The 24,341-nt window shown below is 46.2% G+C and overlaps 1 protein-coding gene across 4 annotated transcripts in view; it reads right to left on the bottom strand.

The window, feature by feature from the left end:
- APBB2 (amyloid beta precursor protein binding family B member 2) overlaps positions 1–24,341 on the bottom strand; it is a 272,222-nt gene that overhangs the window by 71,262 nt on the left and 176,619 nt on the right. For all 4 annotated transcript variants that reach the window (XM_058670169.1, XM_058670172.1, XM_058670170.1 and 1 more), the window contains one exon: positions 2,099–2,304. In XM_058670169.1, coding sequence (XP_058526152.1) covers positions 2,099–2,304 — 206 coding nt within the window. The remainder of the gene's footprint in view (positions 1–2,098; positions 2,305–24,341) is intronic.

Raw genomic sequence — 24,341 nt, 5'->3', positions numbered from 1 at the left:
GTTCAGTTCACTGTGGATCAGGAGCCTCTGTCCTTGAATGGGGACCCTAACAGCTCCCTTCTCAGCCACCATACTGTCTCTGAGAGCAGCAAATGAAATGAGGTCCCTGAGTGCCACGACAGTCAGTAGGAGCAGTGAGGGGCGTGTGAGCGGAATGTGGTGCTCCAGGAGGCCGTGAGCCTTTCTGAACCTAGGAAGGGGCTCTGAGTGGTGGACGGGATCAGGAACAGTGGGCAGAAGTGGGCATCAGAAACAGGTGCAGGGGCTAGAGGGGAAGTCGGCTCCAGACATTTCCATGCAGGGCCTGCTCCCCCTGCTCCCCCTGCTCCCCAGGACTTGTTACAAACATGAATCAGAGAGGAGCAAATCGGAGCTGCAGGCATCTCAGGGTGCCTTCCCTGGGCTCCACCACACATAGGTGCTGGTCCCAGCAGGCAGGTTTAAGAGGGGCTCCACTACATCCCCAAACAGGGGGCCTGAGGGTCATGGGGCAGAAGCACCGTATCTCAGAGCCAGCCTGGTCCCCTCCCATCCAGGACAACGAGGCTGCAAAAGCTGAGCCAGTGACGCTGAGTGAGCAGGATGCAGGAGTTGAGCATTCTGGACCTAGAGTTGCCCCTGCTCACTGACCTTTCTGTGCCTCAGTTTCCCTGTGGTAACCCAAGGGGTGCTGATGGGATCCTCCCTGCCAGAGCATTCTCTGGGGTGCCAGCCACTCTCCAACGCTGAGGAGGGCTAAAGGATTGGAAGAGGAGGAATGAAAGCCCTGGAAAGGAGCAAGATCCTAGTAGAGATGACAGGGACACACGGATGGGGAAGACAGGGCACAGCACAGGCCTAGTGGGTGCAGGGACTAGGCCAGGCTGGCCCAGGGTTCAGGACCCCACCCTGTGGCATAGAGAGGAGGAATTCCACTCATGCCAGGCTCCCAGAGGGCTGGGCTGTGTCGGTTCCTCTTCATTCCCAGCATCCCTGACACTAGATGAGCAGAGAGCGGAATGGAAACTGGGCAGAGTGTAGGGCATTACACTTCCATAAAAAGCTGCCAGCATCACTCAGGGGCAGGTAGTGCTAACTCGTGGTTCAGAAGGTGTTAAGCCTGTGCCCGATGAGCAGGGCCAAGTGTCAACCAGTGTCATGGTCTCTTCAGTTGTCATCCTCATAATTATCTTGTTTTCAGGCTCCACAAAAGTTCCCTGCTGGGACCTGGCATGGTAGCCTAGTGGCTACCTGCTTGTGCCCTGGGAAACAGTCAAGGGTGGCCCAAAGCCTTGGGACCCTGCACCTGTATGGGAGACATGGAAGAATCTCTGGGCTTCAGATCAGCTCAACTTTGGCCATTGCTGCCACTTGGGAGAATGAACCAGTGGATGGAAGATCTTTCTGTGTCTCCTTCTCTCTATAAATCTTTCTGATAAAAATAAACACACACACACACACACACACACACACACACATATTTTAAATGGTCACTGCTGGAATATGTCTTCAGAAATACCTCAATGGCTCAATGTCATTTTAAAATGCCTCAGTACATTGTTTAAACATCCAGACTTATTCAGGGAAAGCAGAAATTTCTGCTGCTAACTATTTCTAGGATAATGTCACTTCTGCTACATTAACAGATTTTTTAAAAAATAGAAATGATACATTTAAGGACTCTCAAGGGCCAGTCTAGCAGACACCTCACAAAGGAACCTAGCACGATTACAACACAGTTGGCCCAGAGACAGGCTCCTGCCTGTAAACATTTTATGTATCCAGCACCCTGCAGTGGTACCTGCAGAGTGAAACACTGCTTCCCTGAGCCCCAGGGAGCCCTAACCACTTCTGGTTAATCAGCACCCCCTCCTTGCCCTCTCTGCCTGGAACAATGTTTCAAGACACACAAAGCCATTAAAAAATGAAAACACCCCTGGAAGATGGGTATTAACATTGTGTATCAGGAGGAAGCACTGCTGGGATTTCAAGTGCAACATGCAGGGCCACCAAAAACCACTTACCTCCAAGACCTGTTGGGGCACAAGCAACTAGTCTAGGGAGAAATCACAAGTTACGCTCACTCTACTAAGCCAGGAAGGAGGCACTGGGCTTTTACCTCATTCTCTGGGGTGGGAGATGATGTTACAGAACTAAGGGACCCCTTCCTGGAGCCCTGGACGTCGGCTGGGACGGCGACAGGCCGCTCCCACTGAGTGGTTCCCGTGGGGATGTGCCAGTAGTAGGTTCCAGCGATGTCGTTGATTCTCTTCCAGCCAGGCGGCAAATCCGGGTCGGTGTGAAATGAGTGATCACTCCATATATCTGCTGGGAAATGGAAAAACAAGAAAAGCAAATTTTATTAAGAGAGAAAAAATAGTGAAGTGAGCTCCACGGGTAGATGGGTCTGTAGTCCAAATGAGCAGAACTGAAAGCATCGTATGGAGACAGAGACAAAAGGGCTGACATGGAAAGAAGCCTGGGAAGAACAGAGAAGATCGGTGCACACCAAGCAGATGGACGTCACGGCTCATTACCCTGTCTTCCTACAGCTTCAAGGAACCCAAGCACAAGGTAAGTGTCACTAAGCACAGCTGACTATGCAAGTAACATTCACATCACACACAATCTAATCTTTGTCGTTTAATAAAGTCGACTGGCTGGTATTGCATATCAGCTGTCACTACAACTCTGCTTTCAGTAGGAGGTGAAAAGTATTTAATTCTTTCATATGTTTTAAGACTTTTCTCCATTTGATCATAAGTATCTACAAAGTGGCACTCTTTTGCAATATCCTTGAATTCCAAACTGCATCCAACATTCCCAAGGAGAGTATCCTGGAAAAGCTTCAGAATTCAACAAGAGACCGGATGGACCCGTGAAATAGGCCAGTAATGGAAACATGTGAGAGGTATGGAAGGTAGAGTGGCACGGATTGTGGCAAGTCAGAGATTATCTAGACTTACAAGGTCCAAGAGATAATCTTCTAAACACTGAGGTGGTCGGTGTTTTATTAACGCAGCCACAGCTGTCCTACATCAGCATCTTACCTGTTTACTGAACTGCAACCTGCTTTTAAACATTTTATTCTTGGTCTCCTTTGAATTGGACATGCCATGGATGAACATGCTAGACATCAGAGAAGAGAGGAAGCAGAAAAACGAACTCAGAATGACAGAGGTCGAAGGGAAGAATCGGCACAGATGGGGAGCGTGAGCGCCAACCCTGAGGATCATCGTACTCTAAGAAGCAGGACCTGTCCTGTGTGGTCACACACAAGAGGCCAGACGGGTTCGTGGCATTTCAGATGAGATCACGTGTGGGCCTTGCTAAATGCAAATATCATGACATCACGTGGGCATGTATCACTGAGGCTGTTACAGCCCCAAAAGGCAGAGAAAAACCACACAGGGAGGCCAACGAAGACTGCAGGCACAATGGCGTATTCATACAACCATGTGGCTTCCCAGCATTCACTTCCCTCATTCCCATCAGGCAAAGCTGCACAGGTCTCCAATTATGAATGTAAATGCACGGCCCCCAACTCTGGGAAAGTATAATTATGTACTTCTATCTTAGCCAAAATTCTGCAAACAATTCTAACCAAACATGGGTTTTCTTTCCTGGTCCTGTCTTCTTTTTAGGGAGAGAAGAACCATTTCTGCTGGGTTCCCCCTCCACCAAGCAGGGTCTTGTGCCTATATTGTCCCCCAATCTCCAGTCACTGCTGCCTGTTGCTGAAGGCTGATGTGCAGGCAGGAATAGGGACTGTGTCAACGCTGGGAGCTGAAGGCCACAGGGGGCTCTTCCAAGGGGACCTGCGCACTTCTTGCTGTTTGTATTATTTATTGTTTTCAGAAGGAAAGGGAAATGAGGTCTGAAGTCAGAGAGCAAAAATAGCCTGGCTGGGAGCCCAACAGAGTCTCTCTTGTGCTGGGAGCCTCCTGGGCCAAGAGCAACACTTGGTGTGAGAACAAGGAGCCCGTCTGTGAGCAGCAAGAGCCAGTCTCATCCAACCACCCCCAGGAGGTCGGAGTCCAGGGCCTGGCTCCACCCTGGCTTCCTGGTAGGAACCAGCTCCCCAGGGGGCAGGGCTGGCATTCATGGCTAGTGGTCTCCAACCACCCTGTCCCAAGACTCCCGGGCAGGGACCCAGGGACCAAACAAAGGTGCATCTAGCAGAATCTGGAAATTTCCTCTCCTTCTGCAGAGGGCAGAGGCAGGTGGAAGGCGTGGCTGCTAGTTACGGGCCCGACTGCTCCACTGCTGATGGCCAGGAAAGCAGCAGCAGATGGTCCACGTTCTTGGGTCCCTGCATGGGAGACTTAGAAGACGCTCGTGGAGGGAAAAAAAAAGAAAACAAATAAAGTAAGCAAAAAGAAAAGGCTCCTGGCTCCCAGCTTCGCGCCAGTCCAGCTTTGGCCATTGCAACCATTTAGTGAGAGAACCAGCAGATGGAATATCTTTGTTCCTCTGTATCTCTGCCTTTCAAATAAAAATATTAGATAAAATCTAAAAAAAGAGAGAAAAATAGATATCTTCAAAGATGCTTAAAAAGGTCTTTAAAAATGGTAACAATATTGGAGGTGGGTCTTAAGCAGACAGGCACATTTTACACTTGAGTTTCATTTCTGGCTCCTAATTCCAAGTTGCAACATGGCTCGCCCCAGCCACTGTGAGCATCTGGGGAGTGAAGCAGCTGATGGAATTTTCTTTCCTGCTCACCCTCCCCGCCACTTGCAGCAACTAGAGTTTTTGTTCCCCCCTCCCCCCCAATGAGAAAGGTCATTTTAACTTAGGTCAAGGAAACCAGAGCACTCTCACATAACAATCTGGGAATAATCTATCCCTCGAGAATCTACTGGTTTGAGTCAATAGCACCTCTTAAATCAGCAGAAATGAAGGCATGATACAATAGCTCTGTGTGCTTTACATAGCAAACGTTCATCTTTTTTTCAGCCTGTTGTTGCTCTATCTCACACTTTAGCAAAGTGTGCAAAGAGGATGTGATCTGATGTCCAGAGAGACAGAAAGGCAATTATGTGTCTGGGATCACAGACTCCAAGTCAATCAAATCAAACACAGTGCCCTCAGGTGGACACGGAGAAATGTAAAAACTAAAGGGTATGATACGTAAGTTGCTAAACATCACCTGGAAGAAAACCTGCATTGTAGATATCATCCACCCACTTGTCCACACACACATACGAGTATATAGTATATAGTATATAGTATATAGTATATAGTATATAGTATATAGCTGAAGTTATTCACATGACTGGGTTACAGAGGATTTTCATGACCATCATAAAATCCAACTGTAAATACCTGAGCATACAAGACATCTTTTTACTAGCTATGGAGATACCAAAGTCTTGAGATAATAGGAAGCACAACCTAACCACACTACTTCCTTTTAGTATGTACACAGCTCACCACGCACGATTCATGATTTCCTATCATTAACCAGCAGCCTCAAGTGTAAGGGTCTTCCATCCTACAAAGTTTAAGGATTATAATGTAAAATTGGGGTGAATATTCATGCCAGAAGGTAACAAGTCCACTGCTGCTACCTGCTAGGCCAGCCCATCCCTACCCTTTATAGTCACTTCAGTCTGAGCTGTAGGAGAGGAGAGACTAAACACAAGCACAGCTCGAACATTTCTTTGGCTTCCATACAATTAAGCTGATAGAATTACTACCGGCACCACACTCTTTCAAGGTAGACAGGTTTGAAGGGATACTAAATGGAGTCAAATTTCTTTCCCATTATTTTGGCAGATCTTCGATCCACTTTTCTAGGAGCTGTTTTCCTCTGGAAAGGAGCTGTTTTAGCCATGGCCTTGGCCGACTCCAAGGTCGTTATTATTTTAAATAGCGGCAGCGCCAGGACTTGACCTTCCAATTATGCTAAATAACAGAATAGAAGAGGATTACTGAGAATTTGGGGGCACAGTGGTCAAAGACACCTGGCTTTTGATCAGCACTTTAATGAACAACTGAAGTAAACAACATGCTTTAAAATCAAAGTCAGTGTGGGAACATCACACCACTACACGTCACAGCCTAAAATGCATAGACATAGTTTCTGATGTCAAAATGAAAGCAGGTCCCTCTACAGCACTCTAGGGCTTCCAATGTGCATGCATTCACTACCCCAACCCTCCAATAAAGGAACAGGAGATGGTATTTCCATTTTAAGAATCAGATTTCAACAACGGTAAATAACAGGCAAGGTGAAGGCACTGCTTCACTTCCCAAATGCCTGTAACTGGCGGGGCTGGGTCAGCTAATCCTGAAGGATTGGGTGTCAAACCTGAGTTTTTCATGTAGTAAGATTCCAAATGCAGCCATCACCTGCTGCCTCCAAGGATCTACATGAGCAGGAAGCAGGAGCCAGAGCTTCAACTGAACCCAAGCAGTCAGATACAGGACGCAGGATCCTACCATCACCCCCAGGGCCACAATGGTCAGGGTGGGACCTGGCCAAAGCCAGGAGCCTCATCCTGGTCTCCCAGATGAGTGGCAGGGACCCAAACACTTGGGTCATTTCTGCTGCTTTTTCAGAAGCATTAGTAGGGAGCTGGATTGGAGCAGCCAGAGCTCAAACCAGTACTCAGCTGGGATAGGAGTATTCAGTGTGACATAATGTGGGCCCCTTATGAAATTAACTGTTAATGGGCTGAGAGTAGAAGATCTTTTAGGAAAATTATTCCTCTATTTCTCTGAGATATTTACTCCCTGCCAATTCTTTTTCTTTTCCTTCTTTTTTTGGTAAAGCTTTATTTAGTTATCTGAAGGTGGAGTTACAGAGAGAGAGGCAGAGAGAAGTATCTTTTGTTTGCGGTTCACTCCCCAAATGGTCACAACAGCCAGGACTAGGCCAAACTGAAGCCAGAAATCAGATGCTTCCTCTGGGTCTCCAAGCACTTGAGCCATCTTCCACTGCTTTCCCAGGTACATTGGCAAGGGAGCTGGATAGGAAGTGGAGCAGCCAGGAGGTGGACCTGCTACACCACAGCAACTCCCACTTCTTCTTACATTCAAAAAAAAAAAATTTAAGCAGGTCCAATAAAAATATAAATGTGTTTCAACTTCAAAATTAAAAGAACATAAGAGAATACAGTCATTTGAATACAAATTTAATTTCTTAATTAAAAATTCATAAAATGTTCATTACCTAACCTTAAAAGCTCATGAAAAAAGATACTTTTTCTTAGTGTCCTGGGGAGGGAAAAACAGTAACTGATATTAATGATTTCATGTCACACCTGTATGGTTTTACTGGGCAATCTTGTTCTAAACTGGCTCATGTTGTATGACAGGTGGTTAACTGTCAAGGATTTTTAAAGAGTAATGGCTACTTGAGCAAACCACTTTGTATGCCTCCTTCGGTCTATGAGAAGCCTGTTATTTGGTGTCTCATTAGCATGGTCCCTGCAGCAAGTGAGTAGCTACTCCAATCTTCCATATGGTAAACTTTTGAGTGGACACAGGGCCACCAGAATAAAGAGTGTATTTCTGGCCTCCCTTGCAGCTAGGTGTAGCCAAGCAGCTAATACCATAAACGCTGAAGTGTTTCATCCCAGGATTGTATCACAGCTTCTAAGAAGTTTCCTTAAAACATAGTCGATAGGCACACATTTTTTTTTTTCTGCTGGACAGAATAGGAAGGGTGACCTGAACCATGAGGACATAGCTATATCCTGGGGACTGTAGAGTATTAGAACAAAAGGACATTGGTTTCAAAAGTCCTTGTGGGGCAGAGTTATCAGTGGATTGCTATTCTAGCATTCTATGTTGCTGTCATCACTTATTTATAATTTAAGGGGAGAAAGAGAAAAAAAGAGAGAAAAACTGCCATCTGCCGGTTTATTCCCCAAATGTCTCCTAGAACAGAAATTCAGACTGGGTTTCCCTGTGTGGGTGGCAGGGGCCCAAATCCCTCAATTCATCTTCACTACCTCCCAGGGTGTGCATTAGCAGGAACCTGGAATTAGGAATCCTTAACAGTGTCCTAACTGGCATCTGAACCAGTCGGCCAAATGTCTGCACCTCACTAACACTTTAGGATCTTCCACTTCCAGTGGTTGACCAGAATCCATTCATCTACATTCTGAATTCAAGGAAGCAAACAATTTCTGATAAATCTGCCTTGCACTCATCTACTCAGACCCAAATCTAGGTATCCAAAGAGCGGGGTTAAGTCCTGATTACCATTTTGCTCACTGTTCTTTCTAAAACATGAATAACTATGTCCAAAATAGCAAACACAGTCACCTGCCGGGTCTACAGTTTTAAAAACCTTCAGCAGTATCCACAGGATTCAAACAATTGCAAGCAACACACGGTCATTCATTTTATTTGAAGCCTTTAATTCCTTGATCTACTCCACCTCTCCAAGCCCCTTCAAATTCCAGTTAGCAGAGAAAAACACAGATTCCCAGGAGGAAACGTGCAGCAATGCCAATCAGCTGCAATGCACCTGTGGGACAGCTTGGCTTCTCATTTCCAGCAAGGAAACAGTCAAAGACACTGGGGCCATCGACAGGAAGGAAGCCAGGGAATTTGTGGATCCCATCTGCCAGAGATAAATGTAGAGAAAGTTGTCATTTATTTACACTCCTCAAAATAGACCCTACATTAAGACAATATGGGCTGAAGGAGCCAAAAATTCCAGGCAAGGACAAGGAAATGCCACAGTTATTCTCAAAACCCACCAACAGTAGGAGAGTACTTCAGAAAGTTCATTGGAAACTGGAATTACAGGATACATTTATTTTTGGTGCAAATTCTTCAATCCGCACGGTTTTCTTCAACACATGCATTTTTCATGCACATTTTGAAAACTCCTCATGGATTAACACTCAAAGTTTAGAAGCAACTGCTTTTCTGTAAAGATTAAGATGGGGAATTACTGAGTGGTTAAATCAGAAGTAATCCACAGGTCTCACAGACACTCTCAAGCTGATCCAAGTTCTCTAAAGCAAAGAGCAGATGGCATCTCTTTGGATTGTAATTGATCACAACTCACAAACATGCCTCGTCTGTTACAGACATGCAGTTCTCAGCATTCTGAAGTGAGTATAGTTGGGAGCGACCACTGGCTCTCCTATCTCATCCTCAGAAAATACAGTGACTATCTGGATTACACTTACACAAGAGGGCATGGAAAAGAGGAAAGCAGAGGAAGACAAGAGCAGAGGAAGATGGGGAATTGGAGGGGACACCCACTACAAAGCACTTGCCTGTGGAATCTGTTGTGGCACCCAAGAAGGAGCTCAAGGGATGGGCGTGCATTTGGTTCAGGGCTTAACATGCCAGTATCCCATATGAGAGTGTCTGGAGCTAAGTCCCAGCTGCTCTTTCCAACCAGCTCCCTGCCAAAGTACATGCCAGGTAGCAGGTGAGGTTCAAGTGGGCTCTTGCAGGTGAAGGTACAAGTGAGAGACTCTGAGTGAGCTCCTGGCTTCAGCCTGGCCCAGCATCAGTCACTGTGGGTATTTGGCGGGGGGGGGGGGACTGAGCCATGCAAATGGGAGCCCTTCATTCTCTGTTTATCAAAGAAACACAATAAATATTTTTAAGAATCAGGCACTAGAACCACTATTATTTTGTCGTTCCATAAATGTTCCAGTTGACCCCACTGGACTTTGAATTCCAGTTAATATGTAAAATTATTTCCCCACATGAAGAATACTCTTAAACCACTAGAAGTTTCTTCTCTGGAGCGTCTCTGGAAAGGACTCCAAATTCCTGCCCCCAATCTCAAAACCAAACCCTCTGACTTGTAATAAGTCTGACTCATTAAAGATTTTTGTTGTTGTTTTTCAGGGTTCACTCCATTTATATCTTCCTGGATGCATTTTAAGTTCCACTTGTAAATGGTCAACCACTTGTCCTTGATTTCTAGAATGTTCTAAGCATCTTCTTCCTCAACAATCTTGACTACATTTCCTATGTAAGAAGTTACTATCCAGCAACGGCCTCTGCTCCTTACACACAAATGATTCTCAGATCTCACAAGTGGGTAGAGGGGAAAACTGTTTGGATGTGAATGAATGAGATGCTGTATCAAAGTCCTCCTTGTTGTTGACTAGCAGGCAGACACAGAAGGGACTAAGTGTGGGATGAGACGGAGACCTTTCTCCTACACAGTGGTTTGTGTTTCCTTCCTCCAAGAAAGCCAACACTGGGTGTCTTCCTGTTTGCAGATGTGCTTTGAGGAGTGAGTTGAAAGCATGTGCCCCCCCCCCTTAGAAAATAGTACATGAGGAAGTACCCCGCCAGGGAGCCGGGCCCCAAAGGAACTGAGTGAAGGCAGGCGCTATTTGTTTGCATTCCCCTGCAGATGGCTTTTAAAAGCTAAATGTACTTTCAGCGCAAATTTTCCATGTTTTCTTTTCTTTAGGAGTGATACCATTTTTAATCCTCAACCTCTCTGCCTCCATGGATATATTCCGCTCTGCCAATACAGCCAGGCCTACAACATTCTTACTGTGGTTTCAGGCTGCAACGATTTGCACTTGGCCCAGATTTCAGCTGGTCATGCTAAGAAAGTTCCACCTGCCACGCAGTCACTGGGTCTATCCGAGGAATGTATGTACCTCAGTCAGTGGCTCCTCAGGGGAAAAAAAAAAAGCTGAAATGGAGGTCTAAAACAAACCTACTTTTCTGTATTTGCATAATTCCCGATCAATAAAATTCTAATAAAAAAATCAGCAAAGTTAGACATTATTTAGCTACTGGAAGAACTCGGGCTTCTGAAAAGTCTTAAGTTCCCGAGCTGACCTTAGCTCCAAGGCGCTACTCTTCACGTGACCTGTGGCTGGCGCAAAGCAAGATGCGCCAACACCACAAAGACCGGATTTAGAAAACTGAGCCTAAGAGCGGGAGTATGAAACATCTTATTACTACTTTTTTATGATCTATATGTCAAACTGAGATTTATAGCTATATTACATTAATTAAAAGTAAGTTTTACCTATTCCTTTTGCTTATTTTAATGTGGTTATTAGACTATTTAATCTGTTATATGGAGTTACGTTATACTTCTAATGGGCAATGTCGTTCAAGAAGCTTTCCATGAGCTTGGGATTAAAGAGGGAATTCTTTTTAATAAAAATTTTTGGAGCCTCAAATTGGAGGTTCTCAGTGAAAAGATAAAAAAGTGATTCATAAGTAAATTTTTAAATTCTAGGTGAGGAACTGTTAGCAAGAAGTAATTAACAATCTTCCACTGCTTCCATTATACAACTTCTCTCGAATAACCATAGATCTTAAACGCAAAAACTGAACTTCAGTCTTTGAAACTAGGTTAAAAGAACATTTCTTCTCTAAATTCTAATGAAACTATGATTTAAGATGGGAAAAAACCCTAACACATAACTGATATAGAAGCACCAATCTGTGATTCCAGCATCCACCACTAGGAGGTGCATTTATAAACAGAGTGATGCTGGCATTAACAAAGGACAGTGAGGCAGTGACACCAGTCTCGCTCTTTCTCTCTGCCATATGTGAACTACTCTCTTCACACTCTTCTCTATGGACCAACTGCCACCTAGTAAAGACCTCGATGTCCCTTTTGGACACTTCGTCTCTGTGCTGAGCACACGAGGCTTGGCACCACACTGATGGTCAACAGGAGTCTACCAAATGAATCGGAAGTGTTTCTAGAAGGGAGAGAGACTGAGACGTCTGGGGAGGAACAGAGCCGACACTTCACTTTCTTGAGTTAGCCTGGGAAAACCTGGAAGGGCCTCTAACAATCCCTGCTTTCACATTTCAACAACACTGGGGTGGAATCCGCAGGAACGTTCATCCATGTATTGGCCACGTGCCAGACGCTTTTTTCTCAGCATCCTGCAGGTGATTCATTTCCAGAGAGCTCTTCCAGGTCAGTGTGATCCTGCTGCTCTACAGAAAGGGCTCAAAGCAGTGGGCCAGTCATCACACAGTCTCAGGGGGCTACAACACTTGCCACCTTCCCTATGAAGGACAGGCAGTCCAGGCTCTCAAGAGCCACACCCAGCTTTGACAAACGGCTTCATGATTGCTTACTGTGACACTGCTGCTTCCCCTAGTAGTATCAAGTAACACCAATTCTTGCCTCCTTTCCTCTATGGAACGAACTGGCTTCCTTTACCATGGCACTGCATCAATGTCTTCAATGTTTTTCCCTCCCTTCACCATCTCACTTGGGCCTCATATAATCTCACACCCATAAGGAGACGCACAGTCTCACAACACGGAAGGTAGTTCTGCCCCGGCCCTCTGACTCTGCAGGTCCTCTTGGCTTCTCCACTTCCTGGGAAAACCTCTTCACATCTTTCCAGGGACACTTCTGTCACCAAGTTCCTCTTGATCAACCATTTCTAAAAGCAACCCATTCCTCCTTGCACTCCAATCTTACCAGTGTTATGGTGTAGCAAGTAAAACGGCCACCTGTGGTGCTGGCATTCCATATAGACGCCAGCTCATGGCTTTTCTACTTCTGATCTAGCTCCCTGCTAACGCACCTTGGAAGGCAGCAAAAGATGGAGCAGGTGCTTGAGCCTCTGCTCCCCACGAAAGAAGGTCCAGGCTCCCAGTTCAGCCTGAAATGCTGCAGCCATTTGCAGAGTGAATCTGATAGAAGTCATCGGAAGATCTCTCTGTCTCTCTTCCTCTCCCCGAAATGCTCCTTTTTAAATAAGTTAAAAAGAGAGAGAGACATGATTCAGGGCAACTCCTCAGTATTGCAGTTTTCTGGGTGACATTCTTGTGTCCTCAGCTCCTGAGCCTTGACGTCAGGGGTCACATCTGTACGCGATTCATCAGGAACACCAGTGAGAAAGGAAGGAAGAGGAAGGTATTTTTCACGAACCCAGAACTGAGGACACAAAACGCTCCCAGCAGCTCTGAGCAAGGGAACCCCTATGGGTGGACGAGTATGACAGATCACAGGCTGTTGGAACAGATGAGATGGAGTCATGTTCAGTTGTGTGAAAATTTTATAGTCACAACACACATTCAAAATGGCAATGTCAACCATAGAAAAGAAAATCCAGACGTGGTCATTTTGCGCAGTGACTAAGATTTGTGCAGCATCCCTTATCACAGTGCTCGGGAGGCAGCAGGTGATGGCTCAAGTGCCTGGGTCCTTACCTGGACGACCCAGGTTAAGTTCCACTATCCTTGCTTTGGTGTGGCCCAGTCCCAGCTGTTGCAGGCATTTGGGATTTGGGAAATCAGCAACCAGCACATGGAAAATCTGTCTGTGTATCTCTGTCACTCTAGCTTTCAAATAAACCAAAAAAAAAAAAAAAATTAAGAAGGAAATGGAACCCCCAAAAACATATCATTGCAAATTCTACATCCCTGCTGAATTTTGCTACCAATATAAATCAGTGATTAAAAACATGTCACTGGCCATTTCAAAGAATCCTTCCACCCAGCGTGGAGCTGTTGTCATGACAACATGCCTTCCAGCTGTATCTCTGTGAACAAGCTGGTGTTTAAAGGAACAGAATGAGGGTCAAACAGGTGAAATACAGAATACATTGGCCAATGCTGTAACATAAAGGGAAAATGTTATTCAGCATGGCTTCTTTGAAACCTTAAGAGAGCCATGCTGTTTCTTTATCCCCTCCCAAATCAATAAAATTGTGCTTAGCATTGATATTTTTCACATAAAATATTAACACATCCAAGTCTAATACATCAGCTTATAAACAGGGATGTTTTCCTAACATATCCTGGTTTGACACCTGCCCAACTCAGAGGCTGTCATCTTCTCATCCCTTTTGGAGGACACATTCTCGTTTTGAACTGATTTTCCAGTTCCAGGGAGTTGGAAGAGAGAAGTGGGACAGACCCCTAGTCCTGAAGAGAGGTCCCTTAGCTCTCCTGCCCTCCCTAACTACTTACATCTCAGGCGCCTTGGCATGACTCTACACATTAACTCAATGATTTTTGTAAGAACAGGCAATTTACTTATGAAGAAGAGCCACAAATGGCTGAGCTCTTAACTATATGTTTATAGGTGGAATTAATGTCCTCACCACCCATTCTCCACACTGCAACTTCAATTAACATTTGGGTTTCTGTTTGTTTAAAACGGAACATAATCTGCCACATCTACCCTAATTCAGCAATGGTCTTGGCGATGGGGTCAGAGTGCTTGAACACGACGGGCTAGACGTGGTGGTTCTCACCAAGGAGTGTCTACTGCTGGGGGCAACTGGAGACACACGGGAGTGTCTGGGGTTATCACACAGACTGGGGACCAGGCATGCAGAAGACCTGCACTGAGCAGGGCACTAGGGTAGGGTAGGGTGACGCACAGTGCTGGCTTCCTGGGAGTCAGCCAGATCTAGCACGGAAAGTCCCACGTCTAGGGAAACCCCTAAATGCCAGGCAAACCATCACCAGCACATACAAAGCCCTGTCCCTTGCCACACACTGGGGAGCTTCTGCCATTACAGAGCACACACACATGTGCCCCTAAGGCTTCTAAGAGTTCTCCGTGGTCCTGCACCTCACCTCCTTCTGATGGTGCTGTTTCTTTACAGTTCATATCTCAGAGGGGAAGCAATTTTGCCCATGCATACTTCTTACAAATTCCTAGCATGGGTGAACCTTCCAGCTAAGGCTTGTGAGAATTCGTACATCAAGGCTGTGAAGCATGGCCTTTTTATGGCTCTCTATAGGTCTACAGACGAATGATAAACTCCAGCAAAACCCAATAACAGGGAAACTATTAACACAGCTCTTCCTGATCAGATTCAAAACTCCAGCAGAAAGGAAACATTTCAGTCCTAAAATTCAAACTACTTACTGGGCAAACAGACCAGTGACTTTTTAAACCTGTCTTCTAATTGGATTCCTTCATTAATTTTTTTTAGTTTTTTTTTTTTTTTATTAATTACATTGCATTATGTGACAGTTTTATGGGTACTGGAATTTCCCCCACCCCTTGCCAAGCCCTCCCCCCATGGTGGATTCCTCCATCTTGTTGCATTACCACAGTTCAAGCTCACATGAGATTCTTTCATTGCAAGCATATACCAAACAGAGTCCAGCATCTTATTGTCCAGATAAATTCGACGGCTTGTTGGGGAGACCATCTCTGGTCTGAAGGTAGAGCCGGCAGAGTATCCTCCCGATCAATTCAAGGCCCCAACATAACATCAGCAACAATTTATAACGTTATGGAATTAATTGACATAGTATTGAGTAACCAATATGTTTTAAAAAAATGCAAGTTCTTTACCACATCCTGTGACTTCTTCATTGACATTTCATTTTTAGTTTATATACAACCGGGTTCTATATACCTTAAAATGGCTATAGATTACTATTCAGCTGTCTCGTGTCTATTTTCATTATGGTATTTAGCATTTTATAGCATTGAAGCATAATTTTGCTGAACCTGGCATTAATTTTTAATCAATAATTTCCTCTCCTGCTTTTAATCTGAAAAGACATCCTACACCACTGACAGGTATAAAGACTAAATTCTCTACTTACTTATTGGAATAAAGATATACCTTCTTGGTCAAGATTCATGATTTCATAATTAAATTTGAATTTTAATTTACCTTTAGTGTGTAGGTTATGGGCCAGCCATTTTACAAGAACAGTGACTAAAGAAAACAGAAGTACGACATTTAGTTTCAACCTCTAAAACTGACTAAAAGGATTTTCAGCAAAAACACGACTGAAAATCAAAGCCCAGCTTAGATGAATGACACACTATTTTACTTTAACATGCTTACTTTTATAAAGGATGAATCCAAACTGTCCTTAAAAACAGCAAAATCCCTAATGTATTTGTCAAACCTGTGTGTTTTAAGCCAGCCAATAATTTTCAAAAACATGAAGGGTAAACACAAGATCTTCAAACATTTACTCAACCATCAATTCTTTAAGTGAACACCCTCCAGGAGCCACGTATAAGACCAGAAGTAGAAAATCAGCAATAAACCCAGGTTATTCATCTCTGGCCTTGTGATCTTTATTTTTTTTTAAGATTTATTTATTTTTATTGGAAAGGTAGATTTCACAGAGAGCAGGAGAGACAGAGAGAGAAAAGTCTTCCACCTGGTGGTTCATACCCCCCAAACGGCTGCAATGGCCAGAGCTGAGCCAATCTGAAGGCAGGAGCCAGGAGCCTTCTTCTGGGTCTCCCACACAGGTGCAAGGTCCCAAGGCTTTGCACCATCATCTGTTCCTTTCCCAGGCCACAGGTAGGGAGCAGGATGCGAAGTAGAGCAGCTGGGACACGAACTTGTGCCCATAAGAGGTACTGGCGCTTGCAGATGGAAGATTAGCAGTTGAGCTATTGTGCCAGCTCTGGCCTTGTGATATTACAGCTCACAGGGAAGAGGACATCTGGATAGTAACTTCCAGTTGTGTATCATGAGAAACGAGTCCCATGGGAGTTTTTTTAGCCCTGTCTAACCTTGCTGGTGCTGAATAGACTCTTGGCACTATGAGAGCAGGGACAGTCAATTTGGCTCAAGGTTCATCTCCAGGGTCTGTCTAGGATCTGGCACTACAGTGATTGCTTACTAAGAATTTGTTCAACGAATTGCACAGCTTTGAATCTCGGCCTCCAGGGTAAACATCTGTGGGCAGCCTAGATCCACATCCCCATGGATTTACAAGAACCAGTGGTACATACCCGGCTGTCAGCAGACTCCTCACATACCACTTTATCCCACACACCTGCTATCCCCTCCAGCTCTCCTAGGTTTGTTCTCCCTCCTTCCCATCTGCTGTGTGTCCTGAGATGCTAACCTCACAGATATCAACCATATGTTTGGCCATCAGAGGTTCTGCAGGTGATGGGAGGGTGAGATGAGCACAGGGCATCCATATTGCCGCGCCAGCTCTGCTCCTGCATGGGCTGGCTGGAACCACCCTGAGGCCACTCGCAGGCTCCCTCTCAGCTCTGCCTGGGTTCTGGGGCTTTCCCTTGACTCAGGCCTGGATGTGCGAACAAAACCTCCTACTGCCAACTCTGGAAGGCTTCCCTGTCTCTTGGAGGGTCTCCTCAGGCGCCCTCTTACCCTTGCACCTTTTGAAAGCTTTCCAGTTTTGTCCTTGGAGTCACCATCTATTCCCCCCTTATCACCTATTTCCCCCTAAATCTTAGAGCCACACTGAAATACATTATGGTTGTAGTAGTTCCCTAGGGCTGCTTAGACAAGGTACTCCAAATTGGGTGGCTAGAACCCATGGAAACTTATTTTCCTATGGTTCTGGAGGCCAAACTTGAGGTGTAGGCAGAGCCAGGCTCCCTTCGAAGCCTCTAGAGGAGGACCGTTCTGGACCTCAACTTGTTTAGGGTAGTCTCACACATGCCTTGGTTAGCGGCAGCACAACCCTGTCTCTACCCCATCCTCACGGGTACTGTGTGCGTCTGTGCAAATTTTTGGCTTTTCTTTTTTCTTTCTTTTTTTTTTTTTAAAGATTTATTCATTTTATTACAGCCAGATATACACAGAGGAGAGACAGAGAGTAAGATCTTCCGTCCGATGATTCACTCCCCAAGTGAGCCGCAACGGGCCGATGCACGCCGATCCGAAGCCGGGAACCTGGAACCTCTTCCGGGTCTCCCACGCGGGTGCAGTGTCCCAAAGCTTTGGGCCGTCCTCAACTGCTTTCCCAGGCCACAAGCAGGGAGCTGGATGGGAAGTGGAGCTGCCGGGATTAGAACCGGCGCCCATATGGGATCCCGGGGCTTTCAAGGCGAGGACTTTAGCCGCTAGGCCACGCCGCCGGGCCCAAATTTTTGGCTTTTCAAACACCAGTCTTGTCAGATGAGGGCCCACCTTCATAATTCTCCTCTCAGGCTGACTATATGAGCAGTGACCCCATCCCTGAGTCAAGCCAGGCTGATGGGTACCAGGGCTCAGGACTTCAACAACCTCGCAAGGACACAATTCAATCTGAGCAACAGTAACTCTACAGAAATACCATCTCCACTTGCACCTGTCTGAGGGTGGGCAGAAGGCTTCACCACATGTACCCTCAGTATCTAGCCCAGGGCCAAGCATGCTGGAGCTGTAACACAAATGTGCTCCAACAAACTACACTGGGCTGGAATCTAACACAGGATCTGACAACACACAGAACTACTGCTGCCTTAAGGAACTCATAACTATCCATGCCAAAACAACTAACGCACGGGTTGAAAGGAAGAGCTTGGGCACTGATGGCAGGCATCCGTTCTTCTGCTTTATCAGAGTACCCAGAGTATAATTGTACCTCTTTTTGGTGAATCAAGACAATTACTGTAATGATCACCTGCTACCATGGGGAACCACTTACACTCTCACCTGTACCACCGTGCACGGGCATGTTCTTAGTGCTTTCACAGATGGTTCTGGGTCTTCCCCTTCCCACCTGCCATGATGCCAGGCCATCACCATGCTAACAGTGGAGGGCTGGACTGCAGCCGCTGCCTTGCTCTGATCCAGCCTCCTACCACCTGTTCCCTTCTAATCCACCACATCAAATCACTGTCAACTAGAAACCATCCAGAAAGTTGTCTCCCTGTGTCTGGAGGCCCTTCAATCACCACAGTGGGAAGGCTGCAGTACAGCCCCAAGCAGGTGCCTAGTGCGAGCTCCTCAAGGCACCCACCCTAGTCCCAGATCTCTTCCCTGGTGCCCCCTACACCACGAGAAGCAATCACAGCCCATTGTGTCTAATTCTGTGTTTAATTACTGCAATAGAGCACCAGCTCCCTGAGGCCACAAACCGAATGGAAGCATCCCCAGCACACTACCTGGCCCACTACGGATCAAGCGCTCCCTCCTGAGCGTCCCCAGCACACTACCTGGCCCACTACGAATGAAGTGCTCCCTCCTGAGCGTCCCCCAGCACACTACCTGGCCCACTACCAATCAAACGCTCCCTCCTGAGCGTCCCCAGCACACTACCTGGCCCACTACGGATCAAGCGCTCCCTCCTGAGCGTCCCCCAGCACACTACCTGGCCCACTATGGATCAAGCGCTCCCTCCTGAGCGTCCCCCAGCACACTACCTGGCCCACTACCAATCAAGCGCTCCCTCCTGAGCGTCCCCAGCACACTACCTGGCCCACTACCAATCAAGCGCTCCCTCCTGAGCGTCCCCAGCACACTACCTGACCCACTACCAATCAAGCGCTCCCTCCTGAGCGTCCCCCAGCACACTACCTGGCCCACTACCAATCAAGCGCTCCCTCCTGTAACATTTATGAGTCCCCACTGTCGTAGGTACTGTGTGAAACATATGCTTACCTCATGCTGCCTTATGGTTGGCCTGGGAGGGAAGGCATGACATCACAAGGTCCTGGCAGGACATACATGAACTGATCCTGGGTTGAGGAATCATGAAGGCAGCAAAACCCGAGAGATGCTTACCCTCCCTGACATAAACCCCGTTGCTTAGAAAAACAATGAACGAACTCTTACCCTTTAAATTCTTTCTTTTGAAGTAATACTATTTATTTATTTACATACCTGAAAGGCAGAGCAATAAAGAGATGAACAGAGAGGGAGGAGAGGGAAGGGAGAGCGAGGGACAGTCTGTCCATCTGATGGTTCCTTCTCCAAACATCTGCCACCTCGAGGGCTGGCCCAGGCTCCAGCCAAGGAACTCCATGTGGGTCTCCCAAGGGGGTTTGCAGGGACTTTCGCCATCTTTGTTGCCTTAGATGCACTAGAGGGGAGCATCACTGGAAACTAAGCTGTGGGACTCACACCAGTGCTCTGATGGGAGAGGCAGCACTGCAGGAGGCTTAATGCGCTGTGCCGCAACACCAGTCTCCTACTTACTTCTTAACCTAGGGCTTGGATCGACTCTAATTCTTCCTCTGATTTTCCACCCATCAGCAGGGAGCCTGTTCGGAAGCGGAGCAGTTGAGACATGAACTGGCGTCCATATGGGATGCCAGTGCCACAGGTGGCAGTTAAACTCGTTATGCCACAATACAGGCCCTCAAAGGTTTGATTTTATTTTATGGTTTTTTTTTAAGATTTATTAATTTTTATTGCAAAGTCAGATATACAGAGAGGAGGAGAGACAGAGAGGAAGATCTTCCGTCCGATGATTCACTCCCCAACTGACCACAATGGCCAGTACTACACAGATCCGAAGCCAGGAGCCAGGGGCTTTTCTGGGTCTCCTATGCAGGTGCAGGGTCTCAAGACTTTGGGCCATCCTCGACTGCTTTCTCAGGCCACAAGCAGGGAGCTGGATGGGAAGCAGGGCCGCAGGGATTAGAAACGGCGCCCATATGGGATCCCAGCGCATTCAAGGCACGGACGTAAGCCGCTGGGCCATGGCACCGGGCCCTTATTTTGTTTTAATGATTTCAAAAATCCTTCCTTCAGGGAAAAATAATGAGAAAAGTGATCAGCAACACTAAATTTATGCACACTTATAAAATACTAAATGTTTAAGGGCACTTGTTTACTATAAGGTCATTATTGTTTCTCACTCCATAAAATTCAGTTAGGGTTAACTGTATATGGAATACTTACTAAAATAGATTTAATTTCCAAATTATTATTTAGAGCTGGAAAAAAAACTATGTTCACTACACATTAAAAAAACCTTCAGTTTCATAGAAGTTAATGGCAATTTTTACATGGTGCTTCCCTGAATTTTATGTGAATGATGTACTGTAGTATACACAAACACTGCTTTGTCAACAGTGTGGTTTCACTTCAGAACAAGTAGAAAAAATACTCACTCATGTTTAGACCTAAATTAATATTTAAAATAACTACCAAATATCATTGTGTATTTTCCTTAGAAAAATAACCCATGTCAATTCACTGTTCGTTGAAACTAGGAGTTTTTGCAAGGATCCTACAAGCTTTCCCTGGTTCCTCTCCCCCAGCCTCAGCTCTACAATTCCTTCGTTATGAGTCATCAATAAAAAAAAGTGAAGGTTTTGCACTCACATTATCCATTTTACTTAGTAAGTAAATCATACACACATCGGAAAACAAGTCCCAATTCCTGATGTGGTAGGAAACAGAAAACTTGCGCCAGATTCGCAAGGATTTGAGGGTGCAACTGTAACAAGAGAACAAAAATTCAGAGGCACAAAGGCACTAAGCCACAGAGGTGCCCGGCAGGAAAGCTAGCAGATGCCCGGATCCCTGGCGTGCTCTGCCCAGGACACCACAAAGATGTCTCTTCCTCATCTGCACAGTGAGTGCAGGAATGGCATGAGCTCTGGGCTTTTCCAACATGTTCCAGTTTAGTTTCTGAAAGGAAAAGCTACATACTTTACATGTCTCAAAATACAAACCAACCAACCCCCCCCTCCAAACCCTGCAGATTAGAATCCTTAGGACGGATGGAAGATGCCTAGAAATGAATCTGCATCAGCCAATTAAAAATCCAGATTTGAAGCCCAACCTGTTGTTAACCCGACCTTTGGCCACATGGATGGCAGAATTCTAGATGGGCTGTCTCCTGCTGTGGATGCTTTGGCAAGCTCCCTCCCCAGAGGGTGGGCAAAGCCTGTGGATATTTTCCAGTGGTTATGCTGCACTGTAATGGTAGGCCAGGGTGCGGATTTACACAAGCCCCCTCTGGGCTGACTCGAGTTCATTCCAGGGGATTCTACCCCTGGTGGGACTGACCTAATGGCCAGCCCTTGAAGGACAGCACCAACTCAGATCCTCCTCTGCTGGCCTTGAAGAAACAAGCTGCCCCTTGTGAAGAGGAGGGGACCACAGGACAAGGGCCAGAGGAGCGCCAGAGTTACACAAGGCTAAGGCACTGAATGACACAAAGTGGGGCAGGAGCCTTGGCGGAGCCCGTAGCCCCTGGCTGGCCAGCTTGCTGTTCTCAGCTTGCTGAGAAGCTGGGCTGAGGATCAAGCTAATCCACACTGTGCACAGACACCCTGGGTGTTGCTTTAAGCCCCTTCCTTCGTGATGTTTGTTATGCAGCAACAGAAAATCCATATGGAATGCCTAGACTTTTGGGAACAAAACCAGGCTCTGTTTTCCTGTTCCCTCCGTCTTTTCCAGGCCAGTTTCCTGGGAAGCACTCTGTCTCCTGGTTATTCCTGCGGCATCCATTCTGGAGTCACTGGCCCCTCCAACAGTCCCCACCCGCTGAGAGAGCAGTTAGCACGAGGGTGCCAGAGGAACCTAAGATGGCCAGAATGGAATCCCGGAGGTCACATGCAAGCACCAAGAAACATCGGTCATGGTCAACACAGCAAAAGCTAACAGCACAAGTGCCGGAGGCCAGCTCCGGCCCGTGAGGCGGGGCCCAGGCAGGTCATTTCAGGTTAGTGCTCACTGTATTACTTTAGTTACACTGACTAACCTACAACCATAATCATGGACAAGGCAAATATCAGGACGCTCTCTGCTGCCCTGAAAGGCAGATCTCTTACCAGATACACTGAAATTACAGTAATATTTTTTCATTCGGTTACAGCTTCTTCATACTGTATCTCTAAAAGTATTAAAACCAGGAAAAGTTAATGCCACAAAATTAGTTAATTTGAATTAGCGCAAAACTGGGAAAAAAGATGAATATGAGTAGCTCCTGGGAAGCTGAGCAAAGTAGTACTTTTAGGTGTGAGTGAGTCAGGTGTCAAAACATCACCCACACTGATTACACATCTTCAGGTCCAGCTTATATCTCAGCAGCTATAACAGCTGCTTTCATCTTAACTACAGCATTCGGCTAGAACAGACTTGATGAACCTGAAAACAGTTTTGTAATGGATTCTGGTTCTGTTTGAAAACTTTTAGGCTTCAGGGATCACAATCTCCAATTCTTACACTGGTAGCAGGACAAAGTCAAGACCCTGGATTTGAGACCATCTTATCAAGCTACTCCACCAACACTCCTCTCTCTACAATTGCCCTGTCAGCCTAACCAAACAACCAGGTCAGGAAAAGCTCCCAAGCCACCCGGAAGCAAGACCTGACCCAGGAAAGGCTGTGCGTGGTGCGAGTCTATGTTCCTGCTCCCTGGGATGGAGCTGTCGGTTCTCCACTCGAGCGCCTCCAGCCTCCTCTGGCTCTGGATCTACACTGCTCAGTCGTGTGCTATCCTTCTGCATAGGCTTCTGATTCAGCTCTGCAGGCTAAGTCTGTGTGTAAGCAACACTTGAACTGCCCCGAGTGACGTCAGATGTTGATGTGACGGAATGTGACCACCTTCGCGGCACACATCTGCACGGACAACACACTGCCAAGGTCCCACATACTATCCCTGCTGCCCCGTCTGCAGGAGGCCAGAACAAGGTAGTTCTAGAAAGTGTGAGCACTGTGGTGCTGCCGCCAGTCTGAAAAGCACTGATGTGTGAAATGACCGATGTTATCCCAGAGATGAGGTATGGAAAAGTGGGCATTTGGGCCAAAATCTACTGTCTTTTTTTTTTTTAAAGATTTATTATTATTGGAAAGCCGGATATACAGAGAGGAGGAGAGACAGAGAGGAAGATCCTCCATCTGATGTTTCACTCCCCAAGTGAGCCGCAATGGGCCGGTGCTGTGCTGATCCGATGCCAGGAACCAGGAACCTCTTCCGGGTCTCCCACGCAGGTGCAGGGTGTCAAAGCTTTGGGCTGTCCTCGACTGCTTTCCCAGGCCACAAGCACGGAGCTGGATGGGAAGTGGAGCTGCTGGGATTAGAACCGGCGCACATGTGGGATCCCGGGGCTTTCAAGGCAAGGACTTCACCCGCTAGGGCACACTGCCGGGCCCAAAATCTACTGTCTTAATCCATTACCCGTGAGTGCCATGTGATGCCACAAAATCATTCCCACACCCCTTTTTCAAGTGCAAAAGGGAGGACTCAGAAGGTTTTTTTTTTAAATCTCAAATTGCTTGAGTGAACACCGAGGGGAGGAAAGGCAAAATATGAAATACTATTAAGATAAACATAGGACCTGATACTTCTTCCCAAGGCTCTGGGCCATCAGTACTCCAAAGGAGCATGGCAGCAACGGTGGAACCTGATCTTCTGCAAGTCTGTTCTCATCAGAGGTCCCCCTCCCCCGAACACACACACTTTGGTAACAATAATCAGTTATTTAAAGCAAATCCAAAGAGCATGCCAGCCAAAATGGCTAAGAAAAACATTTTTTTTTGCATAGTAGAGGAATACAATGAAATTAGTCTTATAAGAAATGATTACTCTTAAGAGAATTATTAGACAAAGATACTAACTTTTTCAGAGCTTGTCATTTCACTTACTTCAAAATGAAATTTCAAAATGAAGCAATATGATATGACTCAGATATTTGATTTTCTGCCAAACCTTCCAAGACTAATGTGGAAACTGACAGGTACAAAGCCTGTCAGAACTGGGGAACATAAAAAGCTAGTTATGGGGAC

This window comes from Ochotona princeps, chromosome 11, assembly GCF_030435755.1.
Source record: "Ochotona princeps isolate mOchPri1 chromosome 11, mOchPri1.hap1, whole genome shotgun sequence".
NCBI lineage: Eukaryota > Metazoa > Chordata > Mammalia > Lagomorpha > Ochotonidae > Ochotona > Ochotona princeps.
This window is presented reverse-complemented; position numbering and strand designations above follow the sequence as displayed.